The sequence below is a fragment of the Arachis ipaensis genome, chromosome B09 (assembly GCF_000816755.2).
Source record: "Arachis ipaensis cultivar K30076 chromosome B09, Araip1.1, whole genome shotgun sequence".
NCBI classification, from domain to species: domain Eukaryota; kingdom Viridiplantae; phylum Streptophyta; class Magnoliopsida; order Fabales; family Fabaceae; genus Arachis; species Arachis ipaensis.
This window is the reverse complement of record NC_029793.2, coordinates 145,685,431-145,708,239: the sequence shown is the minus strand read 5'-3', so window position 1 is coordinate 145,708,239 and position 22,809 is coordinate 145,685,431. Positions and strand designations below refer to the sequence as shown.

The 22,809-nt window shown below is 37.8% G+C and overlaps 4 protein-coding genes across 7 annotated transcripts; 1 reads left to right on the top strand and 3 right to left on the bottom strand.

Moving 5' to 3' along the window:
- LOC107617567 (photosystem II D1 precursor processing protein PSB27-H2, chloroplastic) lies at window positions 64-1,587 on the top strand. 3 transcript variants are annotated; one of them, XM_016319347.2, is made up of 4 exons: window positions 64-187; window positions 414-597; window positions 688-1,100; window positions 1,255-1,587. In XM_016319347.2, the coding sequence occupies exons 2-4, from the start codon at window positions 516-518 to the stop codon at window positions 1,390-1,392; spliced, it is 633 nt and encodes a 210-aa protein (XP_016174833.1). In that variant the 5' UTR covers window positions 64-187; window positions 414-515; the 3' UTR covers window positions 1,393-1,587. The 3 variants fall into 3 exon arrangements, with proteins under 3 accessions (XP_016174833.1, XP_016174834.1, XP_020966885.1); XM_016319348.2 differs by lacking the exon at window positions 64-187 and having other exon boundaries at window positions 212-597; XM_021111226.1 differs by lacking the exon at window positions 64-187 and having other exon boundaries at window positions 459-597; window positions 704-1,100.
- LOC107617566 (imidazoleglycerol-phosphate dehydratase) lies at window positions 1,714-4,688 on the bottom strand. Of its 2 annotated transcripts, none has more exons than XM_021111225.1 (8): window positions 4,303-4,688; window positions 4,081-4,205; window positions 3,737-3,841; window positions 3,416-3,508; window positions 2,957-3,031; window positions 2,702-2,764; window positions 2,276-2,412; window positions 1,714-1,992 (listed from the first exon to the last, which is right to left on the bottom strand). In XM_021111225.1, the coding sequence occupies exons 1-8, from the start codon at window positions 4,535-4,537 to the stop codon at window positions 1,965-1,967; spliced, it is 861 nt and encodes a 286-aa protein (XP_020966884.1). In that variant the 5' UTR covers window positions 4,538-4,688; the 3' UTR covers window positions 1,714-1,964. The 2 variants fall into 2 exon arrangements, with proteins under 2 accessions (XP_020966884.1, XP_016174832.1); XM_016319346.2 differs by having other exon boundaries at window positions 2,276-2,385.
- Window positions 6,444-13,260, bottom strand: LOC107617205. The gene is made up of 9 exons (XM_016318963.2): window positions 13,039-13,260; window positions 10,551-12,909; window positions 10,127-10,259; window positions 9,933-10,021; window positions 9,512-9,750; window positions 9,106-9,192; window positions 8,695-8,794; window positions 8,403-8,595; window positions 6,444-8,310 (listed from the first exon to the last, which is right to left on the bottom strand). Exons 2-9 carry the CDS (start codon window positions 12,828-12,830, stop codon window positions 7,472-7,474), a joined length of 3,960 nt encoding a protein of 1,319 aa, XP_016174449.1. The 5' UTR covers window positions 12,831-12,909; window positions 13,039-13,260; the 3' UTR covers window positions 6,444-7,471.
- Window positions 14,458-20,979, bottom strand: LOC107617207. The gene is made up of 8 exons (XM_016318964.2): window positions 17,938-20,979; window positions 17,475-17,604; window positions 17,273-17,361; window positions 16,849-17,087; window positions 15,989-16,075; window positions 15,701-15,800; window positions 15,414-15,606; window positions 14,458-15,308 (listed from the first exon to the last, which is right to left on the bottom strand). The coding sequence occupies exons 1-8, from the start codon at window positions 20,167-20,169 to the stop codon at window positions 14,458-14,460; spliced, it is 3,921 nt and encodes a 1,306-aa protein (XP_016174450.1). The 5' UTR covers window positions 20,170-20,979.

The following is a 22,809-nucleotide window of genomic DNA, read 5'->3' as shown; positions in this document are numbered from 1 at the left end:
AAGGAAACAATGGTGAGTGGTGAAAACCGAAAAGTAAAAAGGTAAAATTTGTTATTAAGAAAAGGTTTGGGTACATTTTGTAAAATTGGAAACATATGATGTAATGACCATTTTGACCTTGTCGCTTTGGATAAGCCATCTGTTATGGTTAGTGCAAACCAATGAAGTTGAGGCAGAGAGATTTTGGGTAAGACATTCTCGTTTCTTCCAAATCCAAAGTTGTAGGCTTCATTCTCCCTTTCAATTTTTTGCTGTCAATTCAGATGGGCTTCTGTTTTCAGTTCCTCTCTAATGTTTTCATTTTTTCAGCATTATAAGTTCTACTTAATGTCTTAAAATACATGATTATCAATCATTTAGTGTAGTACAAAGTGGATGAAACTTATGAATTTCATTGTCATGACTCAACCAAGGTGAAATGCTATGCTTCGCTAGCAAGATTGTAAGATACCATTGCAGCCTTGTGTATTCGGTGGATGTAGCTTAACATTTCTGAGATTTATTTACAAAGAAGGATGGCAATTATCCTTGCAGCAACCATGTGTTCCATTACAAGTTTCAAACCAGCTCAAGCGATCAAAACATTTGATTTTGAGGGTATGTGTGTGCTAAAAACTCAACAACATAATTGCACTTAGGCCTTAGCAATAGGTCATTCATTTATTGACAGCTTCTACAATATAACAGATAAAGTGCAATCCAGGTCTAATATTGCACTGCCTCCTTCGGAACCTTTGTCGAGTCGCAGGCAGCTTATAGTCGGTGCTGGCGCTTCATTGGTTACCACGGCGTGTTGTTATGGTTTATCTCCATCAATGGGGTGGGCAGAAGAGAAATCATCTGACAAAGAGGATGATGATAACAAAGGGATTGTTGGGGACATCACATCATTGTTTGATCCTAATGAGAAAACAAAGAAAGGGAAGGTGTTGCCAAAGGCTTACTTAAAGTCAGCAAGAGAGGTTGTGAAAACACTGCGTGAATCTTTGAATGAACCACCTGATGACATTGCCAAATTTAGAAGAACTGCAGACTCAGCAAAAGAGTCAATTAGAGAGTATTTGGGGAGTTGGAGGGGGAAGCAGACTGTTGTTCAAGAAGTATATACTTTCTTTCAACTCTAAGTACATTTTATTACATGTCTTGTATAAAAGTAGATCCTTCGTTAATAAGATCATGCATCCCAAATTACATGTTATTCTATTACTGCTTGTTATCAAATATATCATCATGTTTTGGGTTTATTGCTTGCAGGAATCATACGTTATGCTGGAGAAGGCAATTAGATCTTTGGCGAATTTTTACTCAAAGGCAGGGCCATCTGCACCATTGCCGAAGGAGGTTAAGTCTGAGATATTGGACTACCTAAATATTGCTGAGGAATTTTTGTAGACAAATCACACCGTTTCAAGCCACAACATCTTATGATATATAGTATTTACTTTGAGAATCGTTAGATGATAATATAGCCAAACATAAAAAAATCATCTAACATTCTTAACTATCAATTTTACATAAAGATAATTACAATCTGCATGTAAATTGTCAATTTAATTTTATACCTTTATGAGAGGTGTTGTTTAGATATCTCGGGGGAAAAAATAGAATCAATTTCATGTCCCTTTTTTTTTCCCTTATGCCTAGACCTTGTCTTTGGCACGACATGCTTGATTTCTTAGATTCAAATCAAAAGGTTTTTAAATGGATACAAAATGACAGACAAAGGAGTATGCTGCACGCACTAGTTAAGAAAAGCAATACAAGAAGATTTTTATTTCTATCTCCAAGAGTAAATGGATGCTACAATATGGTTTTACAGAGGCCAGTAACTTTTATGACAAATACAGGCACACAGCACTGGCGCTTATCATCTTTGACATCTATTCTAAGCACCTTCATTTTGGATGAAAGTGTGTGAAGAACTATGGAAGTCCGCTTATATAGATAGTAGGAGCTCAATCCAATTAACTTCTTGACAAAACTCCTTTTGAACTGCATATATAAAGAGGAGGCATAATGAACATATTTAACAAGTAAATTTGATATAATCTCATTCAGATATAAAACATAAACTGTACGATTGATCGGAGAACTGAGAACATATTTTTAATTAGACCCTTACTACTTTACCAACTTTCTCGCTTTAGAGGAGTATGATTGTTTTATGAAAGGACGAGGCAAAAAAATGTGAACGATTTCTAAATTCCAGCAGAGTTATATAGTGGATAAATAAGATATTCATAGTAGAATAAAATCAGGTCCAAAGATATCAGACCTTGGTATTGTTCCACGGCGACGTGGATCGTACTCTGTTGCTTGTCGAAGAGCCCTAGCAAAAGCTTTGAAGGTTGCCTCAATAATATGATGGGAGTTTTTTCCGGCAAGCTGTTCACAGAGGAATACATATGTATTCTGTTAACAGGTTGTTAGATTTGTAATAAAAGAACACCGACTAGAAAAAGAATAAAACCAGAGAAATTTGAAGTTTGAAAATGTACTCAACAAATGAAGACCATAGAAAGAGCCATGAGGCAAAAAGAACCTATATTTTCTAACCCATGTAGCTAAGGACTAATTGAGAGGCCTAGCCACCTAGTACAACATCTATAATAATTATACTTCTGTGACGATATGCAGAACTATACTTCCAAATGCAATTTCTATAGCTGATTAAAACGACCAAGAGCCGATGTCTCAATACCTGCCGAATGTGGAGTGTCATGCCAGAAGTATTCACCAGGGACTGGAAGAAATGCTCCACCAACTACATACAGGATACCAAGAGTACTCATCAATGAAGAATAGAAATAAAGGGAAAAGTATAGCCAACAGAAAATACAATAGAGTGTCACATTAAAATAAATCTATGCTGGAAAAATTAGGGGCTCAACAGTCTAAAGCTTATTCAATAAAATTCTAAGCTCAATGATGAAATAATCAAATGAAAGTGCACTACCTGAGCATCATATGTCCCAACCCTCTGGGTAGGGATATCCAAATTATAACTTAAATGTGGCCGGCCAGATAAATCCTGGACAAGGTTAGGAAGAAGGATGTAAGTATTAAGAACAAGCAAAATTTATTTGAGAAAAATAAGCTTACAACAAATGGGAACATAATTCACACACTTCAATAGTCCCAAATTATTTTTATGTACATTAATCAGCATGATAATATCGGATTGTTGAATTTGCAAATGTAATACCAAACCTACTCCAATTATCATATGCCTAAGCAAGGAAAACATCACACCTTCTCCCCTAATAATAAGAAACAACTAAGCATTGTTCCACTATATGGGATTGATACATGGATTAACATCAATGTGTTCTATAATGAAATCCTATTCACACCGTTTAAATTTAAACTTTGACTAATGCCTAATGATCATTTCTGCAATTGGTGTGCGAATTACCAGTGAAACGTGTATTAATGCTTCATCAAGTGGAGCAGAGAAGTCACCAAACCGATTAATACCCTTTCTATCGCCAAGAGCCTGTAGCAAAGCCTGAAGATGGAGTAATAGACAACACTTAGATTAAACATAATAGTTAAATGCAAATATCATTTTTTTTTTAAAAAAGTGCATAATTATAAATCTAACTATTATAAGGTAAGAAACTGAGAACTAACATATATACTGTTGCCAAATATCATATAATGAAGCATGTTACAGTTTCTAGGAACAGACCAAAAAAAATGAAAACACAGTTCATATAGCTGGTGTTTGCAGTACCGTTCCAATAGCAAGAGCAACATCTTCATTTGTGTGATGATCATCAATATGTGTGTCACCTGTAGCCTTGACATGAACGTCGAACAACCCATGTGAAGCAAGTTGCTGAAAAAGCACAAGTCATAACCATGTTTAGTTCATGTGACTCATTTTTAGCAGCCATGATTTTTATTTCCAAGTTAGAAGGAAGCAAACTTTTTATGGACAAAATCAATTATGAAATTTAGAACAAATCTTTATCAACAGTTCTGAAGCTGTGGGCTAACAGGAAGTGTGCTTGAGCAGTAACTGAAACTTCAAATAACATTCTACCAAAGAAGCAAACATAAATTGAAATTACTGACATCTAGCATATGATCAAGGAAGGGAATTCCAGTACTACTATCAGCAACTCCACAACCATCCAGGTTTATTTTGACTGAGACATTAGTCTCCTTAGTGACCCTTTTCACCTCACCTGTTCTAGCACCTGAAAATGATGAATTAAGACATTCAAACTCATTGGAAAGCCACCATTTGAGGAGAGAAAAAGGTAAAAGGAAGAAAGCTTGAGGTTTTGCGTTGACCTGAGTCAACTGGCAAAGCTGATGTAGCTGGAGAGTTGTTGTCTCTCACCAAAGCAGCACAAGAGACGTTTATGAGAGGGTCCATTCGGGTGAGACTGCGGTGATTCACTGAAAAGATTGAAGCTTTGGAATGTAGGGGTGTTGGATTCAGCGTCCTCTGAAAAAACCTAACCCTAGATTTGAGAAGCAGGGATGATGGGCATTTTGGAAGACATGGAGGTGCAGACAGCTCCATTCAGATTTCAGAGGACGGAGAAAATCGCAATTTTCAAATCGTGATTTTTCATTTTTCAATATTTATTCACCGGTTCCTCTGTTTGCAAGAGGATTTCCAGTTTTCCACTTGTCATCATTACAGTATCCTATCAATTAATTATGCATTAAATAATTTATTCATTAAAATAAGAGTTCTAAAATAGCGTCCTTAATAATTTATTGGGAATTTTTCTTAAAAAAAGGAATTAAAATTTCTAATTCATTAAAAATATTTTAGATCATTCCTTACAAAGATTAGGTAAAGCCACAAACATAGATTAGGTAAAGCCTTAAAATGACAAATTTATCTGTGAAATTATAGTATTTTAAAACTTTTTACTTTTTTTGTTTTTTTGTTTTTGAGAAAATAATAAATAAGTCTTTAACTCTCTATACTTATCTATAAGGTTGTGGTTCAATCTCCTTATTTTTGGTCTATGGACATTTGGGTTTCGAGAATTGAAAATACATTTAAGTATCTAATCTTCTCAAAACTTGAACACATTGATTTCTACTGTTCACTTGAGTTTGTCAAACCTAAGACCCGATACAAATGCCTATATGGGAGAGTTTTTAAAATGAGACAAATTAGACCTAAGAATTAATGTGTCCAAATTTTGAAGAAGTAAAAAACTTACATGTATTTTCAAATCCTCATAAATTTAAATGTTCGCATACCGTTTCAATGATATCCCACGATCAAGACAATTGGCTGAATCCCGTGAAACCATTTCATAGAAGTTCATTGATATCCTCTTTTTTTAAAGCAAATCGACTTCGATTCTTGAATAATCAATATCACTTCTGTTTCTATTGTAACAAAAGATTCTCTTTTTTTGTGGAAAGGGCCTGTATCAATAATTATTATTTTACGTATGGACAATTCCTCAAAATCTTGTTCATTCGGAACAAAATATTTTCTTTGTGCGGCGGTAAAAAAAACATGCTTTCTTGGAGAGAGATACTATTCCACCAATCGAGTCACAGGTATCTAACATATTGATATCTAACCATTTCCCGCAAAGTGGTGACGAAGGGTATAACTTGTACAAATCTTTCCATTTTCCAATTCGATTCGATCCATTCGTTCGTAGAGCTATTTACCCGATCGCAGACATTTCGGGAACACCTCTAACAGAGGGACAAATAGTCAATTTTGAAAGAACTTATTGTAAACCTCTTTCAGATATGAATCTACCTGATTAACTTTAGCAGTAGTATTGGTCTTTTGTAGTTTTCGTATTTGAAGGCAGAATAGAGATATTGTTGTTGTTCTTTTTTCGAAAAAAAAAACTAAGAGTCTAATTTCAGTAGAAAATAGAATTCTGAATTGTAATAAACTATTGTTATCATTCATTAGAATGATAATCAAATTTTAGTAAACAATTTCTACTTAGTCTATTTAGTACTTAGTCTATTTATAAAGTAGAACATTTTTATCAGTCTCTTTTTTTTATTTAATGAATAATGATATCTTCTTTATATTGCTATTTTCGATTATTCCAATAATAAAATTTCGAAACATTAAAAAAAAAGTAAGTGGACCTAACCCATTGAATCAGAACTATATCTACTATTCTGATATTCAAATTCGATATAGATGAAATTGATCTTTTTTTTTAGACTTCTTTTTGATTTGTACTTCGTAAGAATTAGTCGATATTTACGATTAAATTCTCCCGTTCCTCAAGATTCTATAGGAATATTTTTATATTCCCTTTCTACAGCTTATTCCAAGCTCCAAAATACAAGTCATTTTTTTTTTCATTGATCAATATGTCATTTTTTTTAATGCAAATATACTCTTGAAAGTTAAAACCCTTATACCAGATCCAGACAAATGAAAAAGAAAAAGAAAGGGAAAGTCAGAGAATCCTATTTGTGCGTCCATACCACAAAATTGGCACTTGCAGCTGCAGCATGTTCATTTCAAAATTCCACCAGCTCTTGAGCAACAATAATGTACATAAAAGCTCTCAAAATGAGGAAGGAGCTACTATCCTAAACGACCATAAAAGTGTTACAACAATATAATTCTACATCAAACATCAACCTTACATTGGTTACAGAAAGAAAAAAGAACAAAAAACAAAACCTTCCCAACCCATCCAAACATCCCCTTTGCTAAGAAACTTCTTAACATCATACAGTCAGAGGATGTTATCTACAGCAACACAGTACACAAAAGGATAAAGTTCGTGTTTTATACGAAAATCCCATTTAAGTCTTCATTTTGAATTGCACAGACCTTTTGAGGAACATATAGACAAAATTTCTGGATGAGGAACTTGGGCAGACATGGATCAAACAAATGAGCAGAAGGTGCTGTGGATTGGAAAAAGAACTTTTGGTGTCTTGCTTTCAGTAAATGGCCCATCAAAATGAAGACAAGTCAATAAAAAATGCTGCCAACCAAAACCAAAACCTAGTCTAGGTATCTCCAACTGACAATGTCATGTGAGCAAATTGTGAATGCCACACAAAGGTTGAGAAGGAAGACTAATAAACTCCTACGGACTCAGACATCAGATATAAATGTTGTGAATCATAATCATCTACAAAGGATCTGCAGGTGTACAGAGGATCATCGCATATTACAGGTCGGCAACCTCAACCATTTGATTGACACGCCTCTTCAGCTAAAAGCACACATCCTGTGCAAACAGCTCCTTGAAGCATTATGGCAAAAGGATAATTGACATGAGATGAGGTCAACTTGGAACCTTAATTAGTTCGTACTTGTTGATACAAGGATCAATTTATTTTATCTGTCCCTTGAATCAATAGAGAAGCTATTCAGCCTTGAAAACTGATTGCTTACAAGGCATTGAATCTTTTGAAGAAAACCTGTGAGATTAGTGGCATGGGCAGTAGTAGACTCAAAACATCAGCAGCACCAGACTAGATCAATGTTTTAAGCTGGATCAGTTTCAGAACTAGCACCAGATGCCCTTGGGCTAGTTTCATCCACACACATTTCACGTGATGCAACCTCTTTGTCCAAATTCTTTTCTCCCTCTAATACAATTTCATCCTTCAAATCAGATTTCACTTGCAAAGAACTCTCATCAGCATGATTGGGAACAAAACCAGACACATCCACGACTTCATTTTTCTCCTTCGTAATTTTACCCTGAGATAAATTCACTGATTGATCACCTTCAAGAACCTCATCACGGGCATCATTCATATCAACCTCTTTAGAAGACAAAGCATTATCTCCCACTTGAGAATCCAACCCTGGATTAACGTCATCAGTGTGCGTGTGACATTGTCCATCAGAAACAGGTTGTGCCAGATTTTTCGCAGAATCAGGGTCCGAACATACATTCACCGAATACAAAGCAGCAAGTTCATGGCAATCTGGAGATGGAGAAACTAATGGAGGACTGCTCAAAGAAGTGTGATTTTGACATTTCACAGAGGGATGCAATTTATTATTACCAGGAAAAGCTGTCACTGTTTTATTGTTTGTTTCTAGCACATCATCCCTGGTACTAGAAGGAGAAACACATTTATTTGAAACAAAATCAGATGATCTATCTGCAGAATGAGATTTGGTGCTGTCAACCAAAATGTGATTATCCTGTTCTTGAGAAGCATCACTAGAGTCGTCGTTTATCTCATTGTCAGGATTTGAATTAGCATGATCACTTCGTTCAGGATCTTCCAGAGCTGAGGAATTCATATCCAACTTACCAGCCATATTAGGCTTAGTAACAAATTCATCTCTAGTTTCCATTTTCTCAACACCTGATGAGAAAGATAAGTGAAACATGGGTACCATCAAATAAAAGTAATTAGCTGAAATTAGAGTTCAAAAGAAAATGCAGTGGTTATAATACCATCAAGTTTTCCTTGTTTGGCTAGCACTTTCTCCAACATATCTATACCAGGGAAGACCAACATATTCAATGACCTCATTTCCTGTCTGAGTGATTCCTCAAGATGCATGAAGCCAAAAACTGTTGTCCATGTATGAATCAGTTCAGAGATTGCTGGAATAACCAATTTCTCAACCTTCAGAGAGCAAAGGGCCTTCAAATAGGGAAATAGAGAGGGGAAAAGAAGAATGTAAGTCAAACTTTTGTATAGACATTGGATAAAAGGAAAATCACAGAAAATTTCCATGTTTACCAATTCAATGGCAGAAAAAAGCCTGCGCAACATCCCCTGATGCCTATACATATGGCGAGTTCCAATGAATGGCATCTCTGCTAACTTGGTCCCATGGAACCTAAGACAGCATATTAAATGGCTTATAGTTAGTTCAGTCTCCTTTTTCACAGTAATAAATAAGGACAAACTGAACACTTTTAACCGAAATCACCATAAATATGGAAAAAGTATATGCATGTCGTTAGCGATTTTGGTCTTCACAGTAGATTTAAGGGACTAACATTTTTCCCTTGTATTTTCCTACATTGAACCAACACTAGCCAACTCCCCATTTTTTTTTTTTTCACTTTTTTGGTCCCCTAGCATTCCCCATGAGTTAATAAGGATCTAAAGTTTATCCAAATACAAAAGACAGTCTGAAGCATGCACCTGATAGAAGCTGCAGAAATTATTTCATCGCCTTGCTCCAAAATCGCAGTATAAAAGCCAGTGTAATTCAACCGGCTGAAGTTTGACCTACAAGAAATAAGACAGCAAATAAGTCTATTAAGTAAACTGCAAAAGTGAGCATGTTGCAGCAAACAATATGAACTCAGCTAGAGGGAACAAAGCAAACTATGGTCAATGGTAAACAGGGATATAGAGATTGTAGTGACCAATCCACTTGGTAAAATCATTTTTGTAGATTGACCAACCCCTTCCTATTTGAAGTTTTAGAAACTGTATGAATATAATTTTTTTCTTAAAAGAAAAAATCACGTCAGAAGAATGAAGTGCTCACAAATCAAAACTATATGCATATTATATAAAAAAGAATATGCATATTATTGCTTACCCACTATTATATAAAACATTATGTATTAAATTGACCCCACTTCTCCTATCAATAACTGGCAAAAAGCATTCATCCATCACAGTCAGTGCAACTGCTAGCTTGGAGTTCCATTCAACCCTCTGCATAATTCCCCTACTAGATGCCTCCGAGTCATCTTCTGTTCTATGAATGAGAGACCATGTGAAGCCTCCATCTATTTCATGCCTGGTACCAAGGTATTTCTTCAAGTGCTCAGAAAGCTGTCAAAGCATTAAAAGTATACTTCAGAATCAAGCCATAGTGCTACCTGAGTTATTTCTGTCAGTTTCACTGCTTCTTTGCTGTTAAAACGTAAAATATATAAATTCCTAGAAAGAAGAGTTCTCCGACACTTAAAATGTAAAGTCTTATAAACTGCTGCACGACAAACTGTAAAGGGTACCTCTTTGCAGTCCCTTCCGCAAAAGGAAGGGCTTGACATATCGGAGTTAGTAGGAAGGGTTTTCATCTCCTTAGCACAACATTCATGAACTACAGAATTGTAAACACGTATATTAAACCTTTAAAAAAATGACAAGAGCACAGAGCATATCGAAAGGAACTTCCAATCCAAACAAAGAGAGAGCAATTGTATACATTTTTTATCGCATAAGTTGCATCTATGTAGGGCATTTAAAGTTGATTCATCTTCTTTGTTTACAGGACCACGGACTACTCCACAAAATTTGCATGTGCAATTCGGACAATGCCATTCACCGGGGGGGAGCATCTGCAACAATTATAGAAGTTGCTCAGAATGGGAAAGAAGCTATCTGTGATGCCAAACTAAGCTATCTGAAGTTTTCTTTTCTTTTCTTTCTTCTTCCTTCTTTTTGGAAGGAACAGGGTTGTAGGGAACATTTTAAGATATATCTTCTTTGGTGGAAGAGTGTCCATGAAATCCAATTATTGGGATCTTTGATGAAGTGGAAGAAGAAGGGGGAAAAAAAGAAGGAAAGCATAAACTGTACAGAGAACGATAGATTAGGCAATAAAGAATAACCTTGACATGACATATTACCTGTATATTCAAGCAACTCAGATGAAACGTTGATGGACAACCATCACAACAGATCAAATCCCCTCCATCTCCACATATACCACAAGTATCATCATTTGGATCATTACCATCAATATCTACTGCATGGAAAGCAATTTTCTCAGAATTCTCTTGTTTATTCCATGCATCTATCTGGCACTGTAGAAGAGAATCTCCAGAATCCAAATATATGTTTTGATATGGCTGGCGCAATTTACTTCCTGCATGAAGCCCAAACTTGGAAACAGTGAGTATTTTACTACAGCAACTACAGTGAATCCCATCCCTGGTGACCCATCCCTCCTGCATTACACGTTTCCTTCTACGATACTGAACCTTTTGGCTTAACTGTACAGCTCCAGAGTCAATCAACCAGGAAAGCACCGTTCGTTTGCCCATATATGGAACATAGTCATCAGAATCTGAATTTGACCCTATGTTGGAATTACGAACCAATAAAGTGCACCTTCCATGTTTCTTACTTTTCCTCCCATGTAGTTGATGAGGATCATTTCCTAAAAGTGATTTTTCAGTTCCTTCATTTGTGTGAAGGTCAACTTTCTTGCTTGTAGATCTACAACTGTTAACAGTATTTTCAATCATTTTATTTTTCATCGACTTACACCCCCGCTTTAAAAAGGAGCTTAATTTCTCTTCATCACTATCACTTTCCATGCCATTCATATCACGCTTGTTGCTTAAAGATCTCCTAATGCGAGGTTCTTTTCCACTATCACTCTCACTATCATCTCTTTCCTTCTTCTGTTTCTTCTTCTTCTTCTTTAGTTCTCTCTCCATCTTCTTCTGAGTATTCCTTGTTAACTGACTAAGCACATCATCTCTGATACGAGCAAAAGAAGAGCACTCCCCTTTGGGCTTGGCCCCAGGGTCGTCAGCACTCAATTGCTTCTGAAGCGCCTCATAGGCCTTGATGATGGACCAATAGGCTGTACCCCCAGGATTAATGTAAACTGCATCAAGATAGTCTCTCTTCCTCCGAGGACGATAGTCTATGGTCCAACCTGCATTAAGAAGCATCTCCCGTATCTGTTCTCGTAGCTTCTGCTTTTCTGTGCCACTACCACGCCTTATTTTCTCCTTTTTAGTTCCTGCTGTAGTTGGGGTCTTTTCATGCTTTATTTTCTCCTTTTTAGTTCCTGCTGTGGTTGGGGTCTTTTCATGCTTAGGAGTCTGTTCATCGTCCGAGGTCCCCCTCTTTAAAGACTTGAAAGCTTTAATGCACTTCACTCCCACATTCAATGATGTGCCACTGTTATCTGAATCCTGGTCATCACCCTTACTGTCGTTACTTGACAAAGATTTTCTTCTTGCTGCCAATTTCTTCTCTGTCCTAGCATGTAAACCTTGTTTCTTAACAGGGCTTTTTTCCAAGCAAGATGAAGGATGGATCAGAACATTCTTCTTGGCAATGCCCTCAGCCCTCAAACTTCGTTGCCCTTCTACATGTTTGCGATTATCAACGTGCTTTGATGGCTTACACATCTTCTTATTAACCATCACCTTTAAAACACCATTTTTCCCTTGAACCCTAATGGATTCATCAGACTTAAACTTCTCCTTCGGCATGGGCTGAGGATGCTGAGCTGCATCCCACTTCTTTAATTTACTATCTCTTGGGTGCAAGTGACTTGCCTTATCACAATGGGAGTTCTTTCTCTTATTAAGGGTGTGTCTGCTTGAACCAGTTTTGAATTCCCTATCAGTGCCACCTCTGGCAGCATGCATTGCTCCCCCAAGCCTTTCCCCTCCAAAGCCGCCCCCATTGCTATCTACATGGCTCCTTCTCATCATGTCTGCATCCATAGCATCGTATTCATCGAAATCAAACACATCAATCTTACTAAGTTTCTTTTCCCTCCTCTCTGAACCATTTCCCTCCCCCATCTCATCACCGTTATGACTAACGTCCTCAAACCTCTCCCGCTTCCTTCCAGTTCCACCATCACCAGCCTCGTCCCGCTTAACAGCTGTCAAACCATTGCATACTCGAATGGTCTCAGGACCAAGCCCTCTAGAAGGTGGCATCAATAGCTCCTGACTCGATTCCGAATCGCTACTACTTAACTCAACCTTGGGCCTCTTCTTCCCTTTCTTTGATGCATTCAACTTCCTGGAGCTGAAAGAACTACCAACCCCACCACTCAATCCATCACCTTTCTTCCTAACAACCAAACACCCTGAAGATCTCTTGTTCTTCACCAAAGCCCCAGAAGGGCCATCGGATCTCATGCCCGGTTCCATCCAACCAAGAGAATAAAAACCCTAAATTCCAAAACGCACCATCCCTCGTAATTCACCGCAAAATCCTAACTGGAGAACCCTAAATCAAAGGCAAAACAGATGCCTCAGCACAGAGCCCCAGATCCAAAGGGAGAAAGCCCTAAACCCAGCCAAAATGGTAGAATTTGAAATTTTTTTGGGGAGGGGGGTGTTTGGGCGAGAGTCTTACCTCGCCGGAAACGAACCGAGAAAAAAGGAAAGCCTTGCCGGATGATGCTAAACGATGACGCAATTCGCCAGATTGATACAAAGACGAGGACAGAAAGATTTTTATTTTTCTAGATTGGGATTTGCACTGCTGCTTTTATGGAAAACAAAAAGGGCAAATACGAAGCTACGTTCTTTACAGTATTGTTTTTTTTTTTTCCTTGCATTCGATGTAAGTGGAATATGGGAAATTACCGCTGTTTATGATGGCGCCACGTTAACTGTGTCTTGCAGTGTTTTGGTCTTTTGGACTTTTATGATGACGTGACACGCAGTTTGGTTTAGATTGGTTCGGCCGTACAAGCACAGTACTTCCGAGTTCTTATGAATTCCAGGAGTACTTCGTACGTACTGCTCCATTTTTTTTCACATGAAATTTTTTTTGGAGCATAGACAAAATAAATTAATTTTTTTCCACAGATTATCTTTAATTTGCTAACATAAATACATAATAACAATAACAAAACTTCAAATATGATATAATATATGATTAGAAGGCACTGTAAAAAAAATGAGAGAAGAATGAAATGGAAGTATTACAAGGAAGGACAAAGGAGCTATAATTGTAAACAAGGATAGAAAGTACTACAAGAATAATATTTATTGGAGACGGCATCTAGTGCCATTTCGACATCAAACACCAACTCTACCTCCACCTTAACTTAATTACAGAGGGAAACAGAACAAAACCAACACTTTCCCCACCCCATACAACATCCCTTTACATCATAGAGGCAAACAAAGTGCACCGGAAGATAAGGTTCCGGTTTCTATCCGAGAATCTTATTTCAATGCCTTCAATTTTGGTAGGAGGAACTGGGGCAGACAGATCACACGGATGGATAGAAAAGATGCTGATCTTCCAATAACAATTACATAAAAATAAAACATAAAAACTAAGTTTCTTGCCTCCGTCAAAATGTAGACAAGCCAATAAAACAATTCTGCCAATCAAAACCGAAAATTGATCTAGCCATCTCCGATTGCTGATGTCATGTGATGAATTGATTTGGCCAAATAGTGAATGGCACACAGCTTGGGAAGAAAGCCAAATCCATATCATGAAGACTCGTATGAATGAAGAGCATCAGCAATATTCTTCTAATGTCAGTACAAAGGGTCTACTGAATTGTTGCAAGTACAGGACAGCAACTTGAACCATTTGATTGAGACCCATCCTAAGCAAAAAGGCAAAATGGACCAATTTATACTTCACTTGAATCAATAGAAACTATTCATACTATCCAGATTAAGCCATGACCAAAAAAGCCTTGAAATTGATTGCACACAAGGCGATTAAATCATTGGAAGAAAGCTTGTGGGGAAAGTAGTATGAGCAGAAGAAAATAAATTATCAGCAGGACCGGATTCGGCCATTTTTTTATGCTGGATCAGTCTCAGAACTATCACCAGATGCACTTAGCTCAGTATCATTCATATGCATTTCCCGTGAAGTAAATCCTTTGTCGAAATTTTGTTCATCCTCACGAGCATTTTCATCATTCAAATCATATCTTACTCGCAAAGAACTCTCACCACCTTGATTAAGAATAGAACAAGAGATATCCACGTGTTTATTATTCTCCTCAAGCAAATTCACTGATGGATCAGCTTCAAAAGCCTCATCATGGGCATCATTCATATCAAACTCTCTAAAAGACAAAGCATTACCCCCCACACGCAAATCCAATGCTGGATTGATACCATGCTCCGAGGGATCACAATTCATATCAGTGTATGAGTGACATTTCCACGCAGAAACAGGTTCAACCATATTTTCTGCAGAATCAGGGTCAGAAAAAGCATTCTCGGAACCCAAAACTGGATTTTCATGGCAATTTGAAGCATCTATTGGAGGAGTACTCATACAATTGTCCTTTTGAAAATTCGCAGAAGGATGCAATTTATCATTACCAGGAGAGGCTGTCACTATTTTATTGTTCGATTCTAGCACATCATCACTGGTACTAGAAGATGAAACGCATTTATCTGAAGCAGAATCAGATAACCTATCCTCAGAATGAGATTTTGACCACACATTCCTGTCAACCAAGATTTTGTTGCTTTGTTCTTGAGAAGCATCACTAGATTCATTGCTTATGTCATTGTCAGGATTTGAACTAGCATCATCGGTTCCATGAGGAGTTTGCAGGGCTGAGGAATTCATGTCCAACCTACTAGCCATACTGGGATTAGTATTAACCTCATCTCTATTTTTAATTCTCTCAAAACCTGTTGGAAAAGAAAAGTCAAACATGTGGATAGTAAAACAAATAATTTGCTGAATGTAGAAAAAGAAAACAAAAAAAAGCATTTTCCAAGGTTATAATATAATACCCTCAAGTTTTCCTTGCTCCACTAGCAGCTTCTGCAACATATCTATACCAGGGAAGACCAACATACTCAATGACCTCATTTCTTGTCTGAGTGATTTCTCAAGATGCGTGAAGCCAAAAGCTGTTGTCCATGTATGAATGAGTTCAGAAATCGCTGGAATAACCAGTTTCTCAACCTTCAAAGAGCAAAGAACCTTCCAACAGGAAAGTAGAGAGGTAAAGAGAAGAATGTAAGACAATTTTATATAGATATTGAAAGTAAGTCACATAGTAAACATCAAGTTTTACCAATTCAATTGCACAAAAGAGCCGGCGGCACATCCCCTGATTCCTATACATATGGCGAGTTCCAATGAATGGCATCTCAGCTAACTTGGTCCCACGGAACCTAAGACAGTACAAGAAATAGCCCACGGGTAACTTCAGTCTGATTATTTTTTTCGCAGTAATGAATAAGAAAACTCAACATATTAACCCCTAGACTATATATAAAAAACAGGAAAAGTATTCACTGTATGAGTATAAGGCTCTGTAAAGTTTCATAGATAATGAAAGGCAGGGTCTGAAGCATAATACCTGATTGATGCGGCGGAAATCATTTCATCCCCTCGCTCCAAAATAGCAGTATAAAAACCAGTATAATTCAACCGACTGAAGTTTGACCTACAACAGAAAAGAAGGCAGAAATTCTCTTTAGGCTAAGAAGTATGCATGTTGCAAGAAAGAAATCATACAAACTATGCCATGGAATATAAACAAAATTAATGGAAATCTGTAACACAGTGAAGAAATGTTTACACAAATACAATGTTATCCCTTAAAGTCTGTCACGATGACTGTCTTGAGCACAGATTGAAGGTTGCGATTGCAGTAGCATGTCCCAGCTATCTAGGTTTCAGCATAAGACATATTTCACTGGCCCTGGCAATAGGTTACACCCTATCAAAAGCCAACATTGTACTGCTGATACTGTATCCCATGCCCTATTAAGCAGTATCTAATTCACCATAAATTTGCTTTAAAGAAGGCTTATGTTCAAGGCTTCTGTATTCTCAGCTTAAAGCCATTCCAAGTGGGCTTGTCTTTCTTATTCAGAGATTTGCTCATCTTTCTACGCCTTGACAACATCTTATCCTCCCACTTTCTGTTCTTTCTAACGATTTATTTTATCATGAGAAAACTAATTCTAACACAACAGAATGTAAAGCATTTCCTACTGTTTGTACTGCGGCAAGAGTTAATATTTAAAGTTCAGCAACGGATGGTATATTTAAGCAATTCTGAAATTTTGTGAAACAATATGCATCTGGTAAAACCATTTTATGTATCTATCAATCCTCTTTCTAACTAATTAAATTTGCAACCAAGTAACTCAGATATGGAAAAGAAGGAAAAAGGAAGCACTAGGTGCATTCCTGACGCTCACTAGTTCTTACCCAGTATTATATAAAACATTATGTAGTATATTGATCCCACTCCTCCTATCAACAACTGGTAAAAAACATTCATCCATCACAGCGAGTGCAACAGCTAGCTTGGAATTGCATTCCACCCTCTGGCTAATCCCCCTATTAGCTGCATCTGAGTCTTCATCTGTTCTACGAATGAGAGACCAAGTGAGGCCTGCATCTAATTCATGCTTGGTACCAAGGTATTTTTTCAAATGCTCAAAGAGCTGCAAAAGGATAAACATAAACCTCAGAATCAAGTCTCAGTGCTACCTGAATAATTTCTATTGTGCTGCTGCTTCTTTTTTCAAGTTTTGATGTAAGAATTTAAAAAACATATTTCCTAGAAAGAAGGGTCCTGCAACTCATAAAATGTACTTAAAAACTACTGCACAAGAAACTGTAAAGGTACCTCTTTGCAGCCCTTTCCGCAAAAGGAAGGCCCTGAGAAATCAGAGTTAGTAGGAAAGGTGTCCATCTCCTTTGTACAACGTTTATGAACTACGAATTCAGAAACACATATACTAAACCAATTAAAAAAAGAAGTGCCAAAAGGACATCATAGCATATTGAAAGAAACTATAAAACTAAACAAACAAATAGAAATTACATACATTTTTTCTCGCATAAGTTGCAAATATGCAGGGCATTTATAGTTAATTCATCTTTGTTCACAGGTCCACTGACAACTCCACAAAATTTGCAGGTGCAATTTGGACAATGCCATTCACCAGGGGGAAGCATCTGCAACAAATATACGGGTTCCTCAGAATGGGAACAATTCTCCAGGATAAACTATTATGCAGCCAAATTAAGCTACCAATATAACCACTATCAATAAAAAAAATACAGTTGTTTCATCTTTTATCAATTATAAATAAAACTTTCATCCAAACATTTGAGAAAGAATGATGATCCCAACAATGAGATCCAACTGTCTCTCTTCCACTAAAACCATTATTCACACAATATATTTTAAAATTCCCTACTGCTCCCACTGAGAGACAGAGAGACTTGTACAATCAGAATTTAAAGAATCATGCCAGATGGCAAATAGCTGGATAAATGTATGTATACCTGTATGTCTAAGCAACTCAGATGAAATGTTGATGGACAACTATCACAACAGATCAAATCCCCTCCATCTCCACATATACCACAAGTATCATCATTTGGATCATTACCATCAATATCTACTGAATGGAAACTGATTTTCTCAGACTTCTCTTGCCTACTCCATGCATCAATCTGGCACTGTAGAAGAGAATCTCCAGAGTCTAAATAAATGTTTTGATATGGCTGGCGCAATTTACTTCCTGCATGAAGCTCAAATTTTGAAACTGTGAGGATTTTACTACAGCAGCCACAATGAATGCCATCTCTTGTGATCCATCCCTCCAGCATCACTCGCTTCTTTCTACGATACTGAACCTTTTGGCTTAACTGTACAGCCCCTGAGTCAACCAACCAGGAAAGCACTGTTCGTTTCCCAGTATATGGAACAAAGTCATCAGATTCTGAACTTGAACCTATGTTAGAATTACGAATTAACAAAGTGCATCTTCCGTCTTTTCTACTTTTCCTCCCATGTAAGACATGGGGATTGTTTCCTGGAAATGATTTGTCAGTCCCATCATTCGGTTGAGAGACAATGTTCTGGCTTTTAGAGCTACCACTGTTGACAGCATTTTCAATCATTTTAGTTTTCATTGACTTACTTCCTTGCTTTAAAAAGGAGCTTAGTTTCTCTGGATTGATTTCACTATTCATGCCATTCATGTCATGCTTGATGCTGGAAGATATCTTAAATTGACGCTCTTTTTCACTGTCACTCTCAATATTATCTCTTTCCTTCTTCTTCTTCTTTAACTCTTTCTCCATCTTCTTCCGAGTTTTCCTTGTCAACTGACTAAGCACATCATCTGCAATAGGAGCAAAAGAAGAGCTCTCCCCTTTGAGCTTGGCCCCAGGGTCGTCATCATTCAATTGCTTCTGAAGTGCCTCATAGGCCTTGATGATAGACCAATAGGCCGTACCAGCGGGATTGATGTAAACTGCATCAAGATAGTCTCTATTCCTCCGAGGGCGATAGTCTATGGTCCAACCTGAATTAAGAAGCATCTCCCGGATTTTTTCTCGAAGCTTCTGCTTTTCTGTGCCACTACCACGCCTTATTTTTCCTTCTTTAATTGCTGTAGTTTGGAGTTTTTCATGCTTAGGAATCTGTTCATCTTCAGATGCTACTCTCTTTGAAGACTTGGGAGCTTCACTGCCTTTTACGCCTACATTCAATGAAGTGTCACTGTTATCTGAATCCTGCTCATCACCCTTACTGTCCTTACTCGATGATTTTCTTGTTGCTAACAGTTTCTTCTCTGGCCTAACATTTAAATCTTGTTTCTCAATAGGTTTTGCTTCCGAGTAAGATGAAGGGTGTATCAGAACATTCTTCTTGGCAATCCCCTCGGCCCTCAAACTTTGTCTGCTTTCTACAGGTTTGCGATTATCATAGTGTTCCAGTGGCCCACCCATCTTATCCTTCTTAACCATCACCTTCAAAACCCCATTTTTCCCCTGAATCCTGATAGTTTCTCCACAGTTAAACTTTTCCCTCAGCAATGGCAGAGGGCGCTGAGCTGCATCCCTGTTCATCTTGAACCTATTATGGTCAACATTATCTCCTGGGTATGAGCCAGTTGCCCTGCTGTGGTAGGAGTTTTTCCTCTTATCAATAGTGTGTCTGCTTGAACCAGATTCAAACTCCCTATCAATGCCAGTTCTAGCAGCATGCATTGCCCCAGCAAACCTTCCTCCTCCTAAACCACCCCCATTATTTTCAAAATGCCTCCTTCTCATCATGTCCACGTCCATAGCATCATCATATTGATCAGAACCAAACGCATCAATCTTACTGCGCTTCCTTTCCATCCTCTCCAACCCATCCTCCTCAGATAAATCATCCCCATTACGCCTAATCTGCTCAAACCTGTCCCTCTTCCTGACAATTTCACTGCCACCAGCCACGCCTCGCTCGAATGCGTTCAAACCATTGCATACTCGAATGGTTTCAGGACCAAGCCTTCTAGCAGGTGGCATCGGTAGATCACCACTTGATCCCGAATCTCTACTCAGCTCAACTTTGGGCCTCTTCTTCACTTTCTTCGATTCATACATCTTCCTGGAGCTCGAAGAGCTGCCAACCCCACCACTCAACCCATCACCTTTCTTCCTAACAATCAAACACCCTGAAGAACTCCTGTTCTTCACAAAAACCCCAGGAGGGCCACCGGATCTCATGCCCGGTTCCATCAGACCAAGCGGAAAATATACGAATTAAGCAAAACAAAAAAAGGCTTAAATCCCCCAAAATATCATCCTCAATAATTCACCACAAAATCTTAAAGGGAAAACCCTAAATCAAAGTCACCAGCAATCCCTCAGCACACAGTAGCAGATCTGAATCGTAACCAATCAAAATGCAACCAAGCCTCCCACACGCCAGAAAGAAAACCCCAAACCCTACCAGAATGGAAGAAAAAAAAAAGAAAACAAAAATGCGAGTTCTCTTTTTTTTTTGTTGGGGAGGCAAGGCGCCGAGAATCTTACCTCGGCAGAAAATTGAACCGAGAAAATAAACCTCGCTCGGTGACGTCGATCAGCAGCGTAATTCAAGAACAATGCGACCCACAGAGAAAGAAAGATGGGAAAAAACCCAATAGATAATTTAAGGTTCGGATTTGCAGTGTGATCGCTCTTCTGTAAAAAAAAAGTTTGGCAATTACCGAACTACGCTGCTCTCTCTCTATCTACCTATCTCTGTCTCTCTCTCCTTCCTCCTTTTTCTTTACAGTGGTTTTGTTTTTCTCTTTTATTTTACGTTTCTTTTTCTTTCTTTGCATTCGGTGGAATTGAAATTTGGAAAATAAACAGAAAATACGCGCAGTACGTAGAATTCTATTTTCCCCTCCAATTTTCCAAGTTTGCTTCAGTGGTTACTGGCGCTGTTGACGCTCTTGATGGCACCACGTCATGTAGACCCTGCATGTTGGACTTTTTGCGTGACGTGGCATGATCGGAGCGGTCCTGATATGGAGTTGGAGGCAGTTATTACACGAACAGTTTGGCCGATGGGAAATCCGATGCTGGGTACTATGATGATGAATTTTCAAAGAAGGAAGAAAAGGAAATTATTTAAAATTATTTTTTAGCAAAAATTCATTTACAANTTTTTAATATTAATAAAAACCTGATTGTAAAATGAATCATAAATAATTAAATGAAGATTTTTGGTGTGTTTAAATTTAGCTAATTCATCCCCACAATCATTCTTTTTTTTACATACATGAACATGATTGAGCATTACACTCATTTGTTAGCAAGTTTGGATTACCGCTACAAATAAAAAAGTTGCATAAGAGTAGTGCAAAATGACAGAAATTATTTTTTTATGGGAGTTAAGGTGGTGTATTGACTAAATATTGAGAATGTAGGTGTATTATTGAATGGTGGGATTCAATTTTAACACGGTGGGAGGCGTGTTGACAGTGCCTCAGAGACGTGTTAGGCAATGAAAATACGCATGTCGGTGTGGTGAGGTGAGTTAGAGGGATGTGTGGCACAGTTTTGCCAACACGGAAGAGACGTATTGTCTCTGAATCTTGACAGGTCAGCAGAGTCTTTGCTCTTTTTCGAGGAGTCTGGAACAACACAGGAGGGCGTGTTGCAGGTGGTCTGCATACAAGAGAGAGTCTCCCACTCCGGTAATCAACAACGTTCAAAGTTTCATTCAAAGTCTCTCTATAAATTGAACTTTTGGAACCATTTCTCATGCATGAATGCTTCATATGTTCATTATGAGAGAAGAAGTTGAGAGAGTGAAAATAAGTGTAAGAGTTAATTTTTTTTATGTTGTTGTTGAATGCTTCACAATTTGATCGTGAGAGAAGAAGTTGAGAGGCTGAAGAAGAGTGTTAGAGTTAGGGTTGTTTGAAAAAAAAAATATATATATATATTTATTAATTAATATTTTTTATTTATTTAAATTAATATTTAGTGAATAAATATGTTTTTGTTGAACTAGTCAAATAGGAATTTGATGGTTCGTAAATTGGATTTGTCGCTGACGTGGAATCCGATGGTTGAAAATTACTTACGCTCAACGGGATTCTACCACGTTTCTAGGACTGGGTTGATAAGAGGATTTTACCCCTTATTAGCTGTTTTGGTAGAAAGGTGGAGGCCAGAAACTCATTTGTTTATATTGCCAATGGGTGAGGTTACTGTAACACTGGAAAATGTCACTCATATATTTGGCTTACCCATTGATGGAGAGCCTGTGAGCGGATGGACAGATAGTAGTAACGACTTCGTACAGAGCCAGAGCATTGCGATATTCGGTCACCAACCGGCTCTCAGTAGTTCTTCGAAATCTTATATTAAGTTGGATTGGGTTCGAACTATTAGAGACTCAGAGCCATTGGATACCGAGGAGTCTATTAAAAGATATATCAGATGCCAGATTTTTTGTTTGTTGGGTTCAACCCTATTCACGGATAAGTCGACCGCATATGCCCATGCGAAGTATCTACCCTTGCTTCGCGATTTCGAGCAGATACATACTTATAGTTGGGGTCAGCATGTCTCGCACATCTTTATAGAGCACTATGTCATGCATCACGATATGATACTAAAGAGATGGATGGTCCTCTTAATTTGTTGTTTGTTTGGGCATGGGAGCGACTGCTGTGTATTGCGCCCGTACCCAGACAGTCCCTTCCACCAGTTGAGATACCAGTTGCCATGAGGTAACAATTTCTATTTTAGTCCTGCATTATATTGAGAATGCATATTTGATTGACGGGATATGTTTTTTAATTTTTTCGATGAACCGTATTTCAGGTGGAGTCGTCCATATCGGAGCAAAGCTTGGTTATCAAAGACCGTAGAGGT

Bases quoted from the DNA above. Each gene is read 5' to 3' on its own strand.
- LOC107617207 (XM_016318964.2), bottom strand. From the start codon at position 20,169: ATGGAACCGGGCATGAGATCCGGTGGCCCTCCTGGGGTTTTTGTGAAG. The intron at 17,088-17,272 runs GTACCTTTACAG...ATCCTTTTGCAG, and splicing joins GCGGAAAGGGCTGCAAAGAG to CTCTTTGAGCATTTGAAAAA. The intron at 15,607-15,700 runs GTAAAACTTGAT...TCCTGTTGGAAG, and splicing joins TCTTTTGTGCAATTGAATTG to GTTCTTTGCTCTTTGAAGGT.
- LOC107617566 (XM_021111225.1), bottom strand. From the start codon at position 4,537: ATGGAGCTGTCTGCACCTCCATGTCTTCCAAAATGCCCATCATCCCTG. The intron at 4,206-4,302 runs GTCAACGCAAAA...CATCATTTTCAG, and splicing joins AGCTTTGCCAGTTGACTCAG to GTGCTAGAACAGGTGAGGTG. The intron at 2,413-2,701 runs GTATTGAGACAT...ACCTGTTAACAG, and splicing joins TGACACTCCACATTCGGCAG to AATACATATGTATTCCTCTG.
- LOC107617205 (XM_016318963.2), bottom strand. From the start codon at position 12,830: ATGGAACCGGGCATGAGATCCGATGGCCCTTCTGGGGCTTTGGTGAAG. The intron at 9,751-9,932 runs GTACCCTTTACA...ATGCTTTGACAG, and splicing joins GCGGAAGGGACTGCAAAGAG to CTTTCTGAGCACTTGAAGAA. The intron at 8,596-8,694 runs GTAAACATGGAA...CCCTATTTGAAG, and splicing joins TTTTTTCTGCCATTGAATTG to GCCCTTTGCTCTCTGAAGGT.
- LOC107617567 (XM_016319347.2), top strand. From the start codon at position 516: ATGGCAATTATCCTTGCAGCAACCATGTGTTCCATTACAAGTTTCAAA. The intron at 598-687 runs GTATGTGTGTGC...ACAATATAACAG, and splicing joins CAAAACATTTGATTTTGAGG to ATAAAGTGCAATCCAGGTCT. The intron at 1,101-1,254 runs GTATATACTTTC...TATTGCTTGCAG, and splicing joins AGCAGACTGTTGTTCAAGAA to GAATCATACGTTATGCTGGA.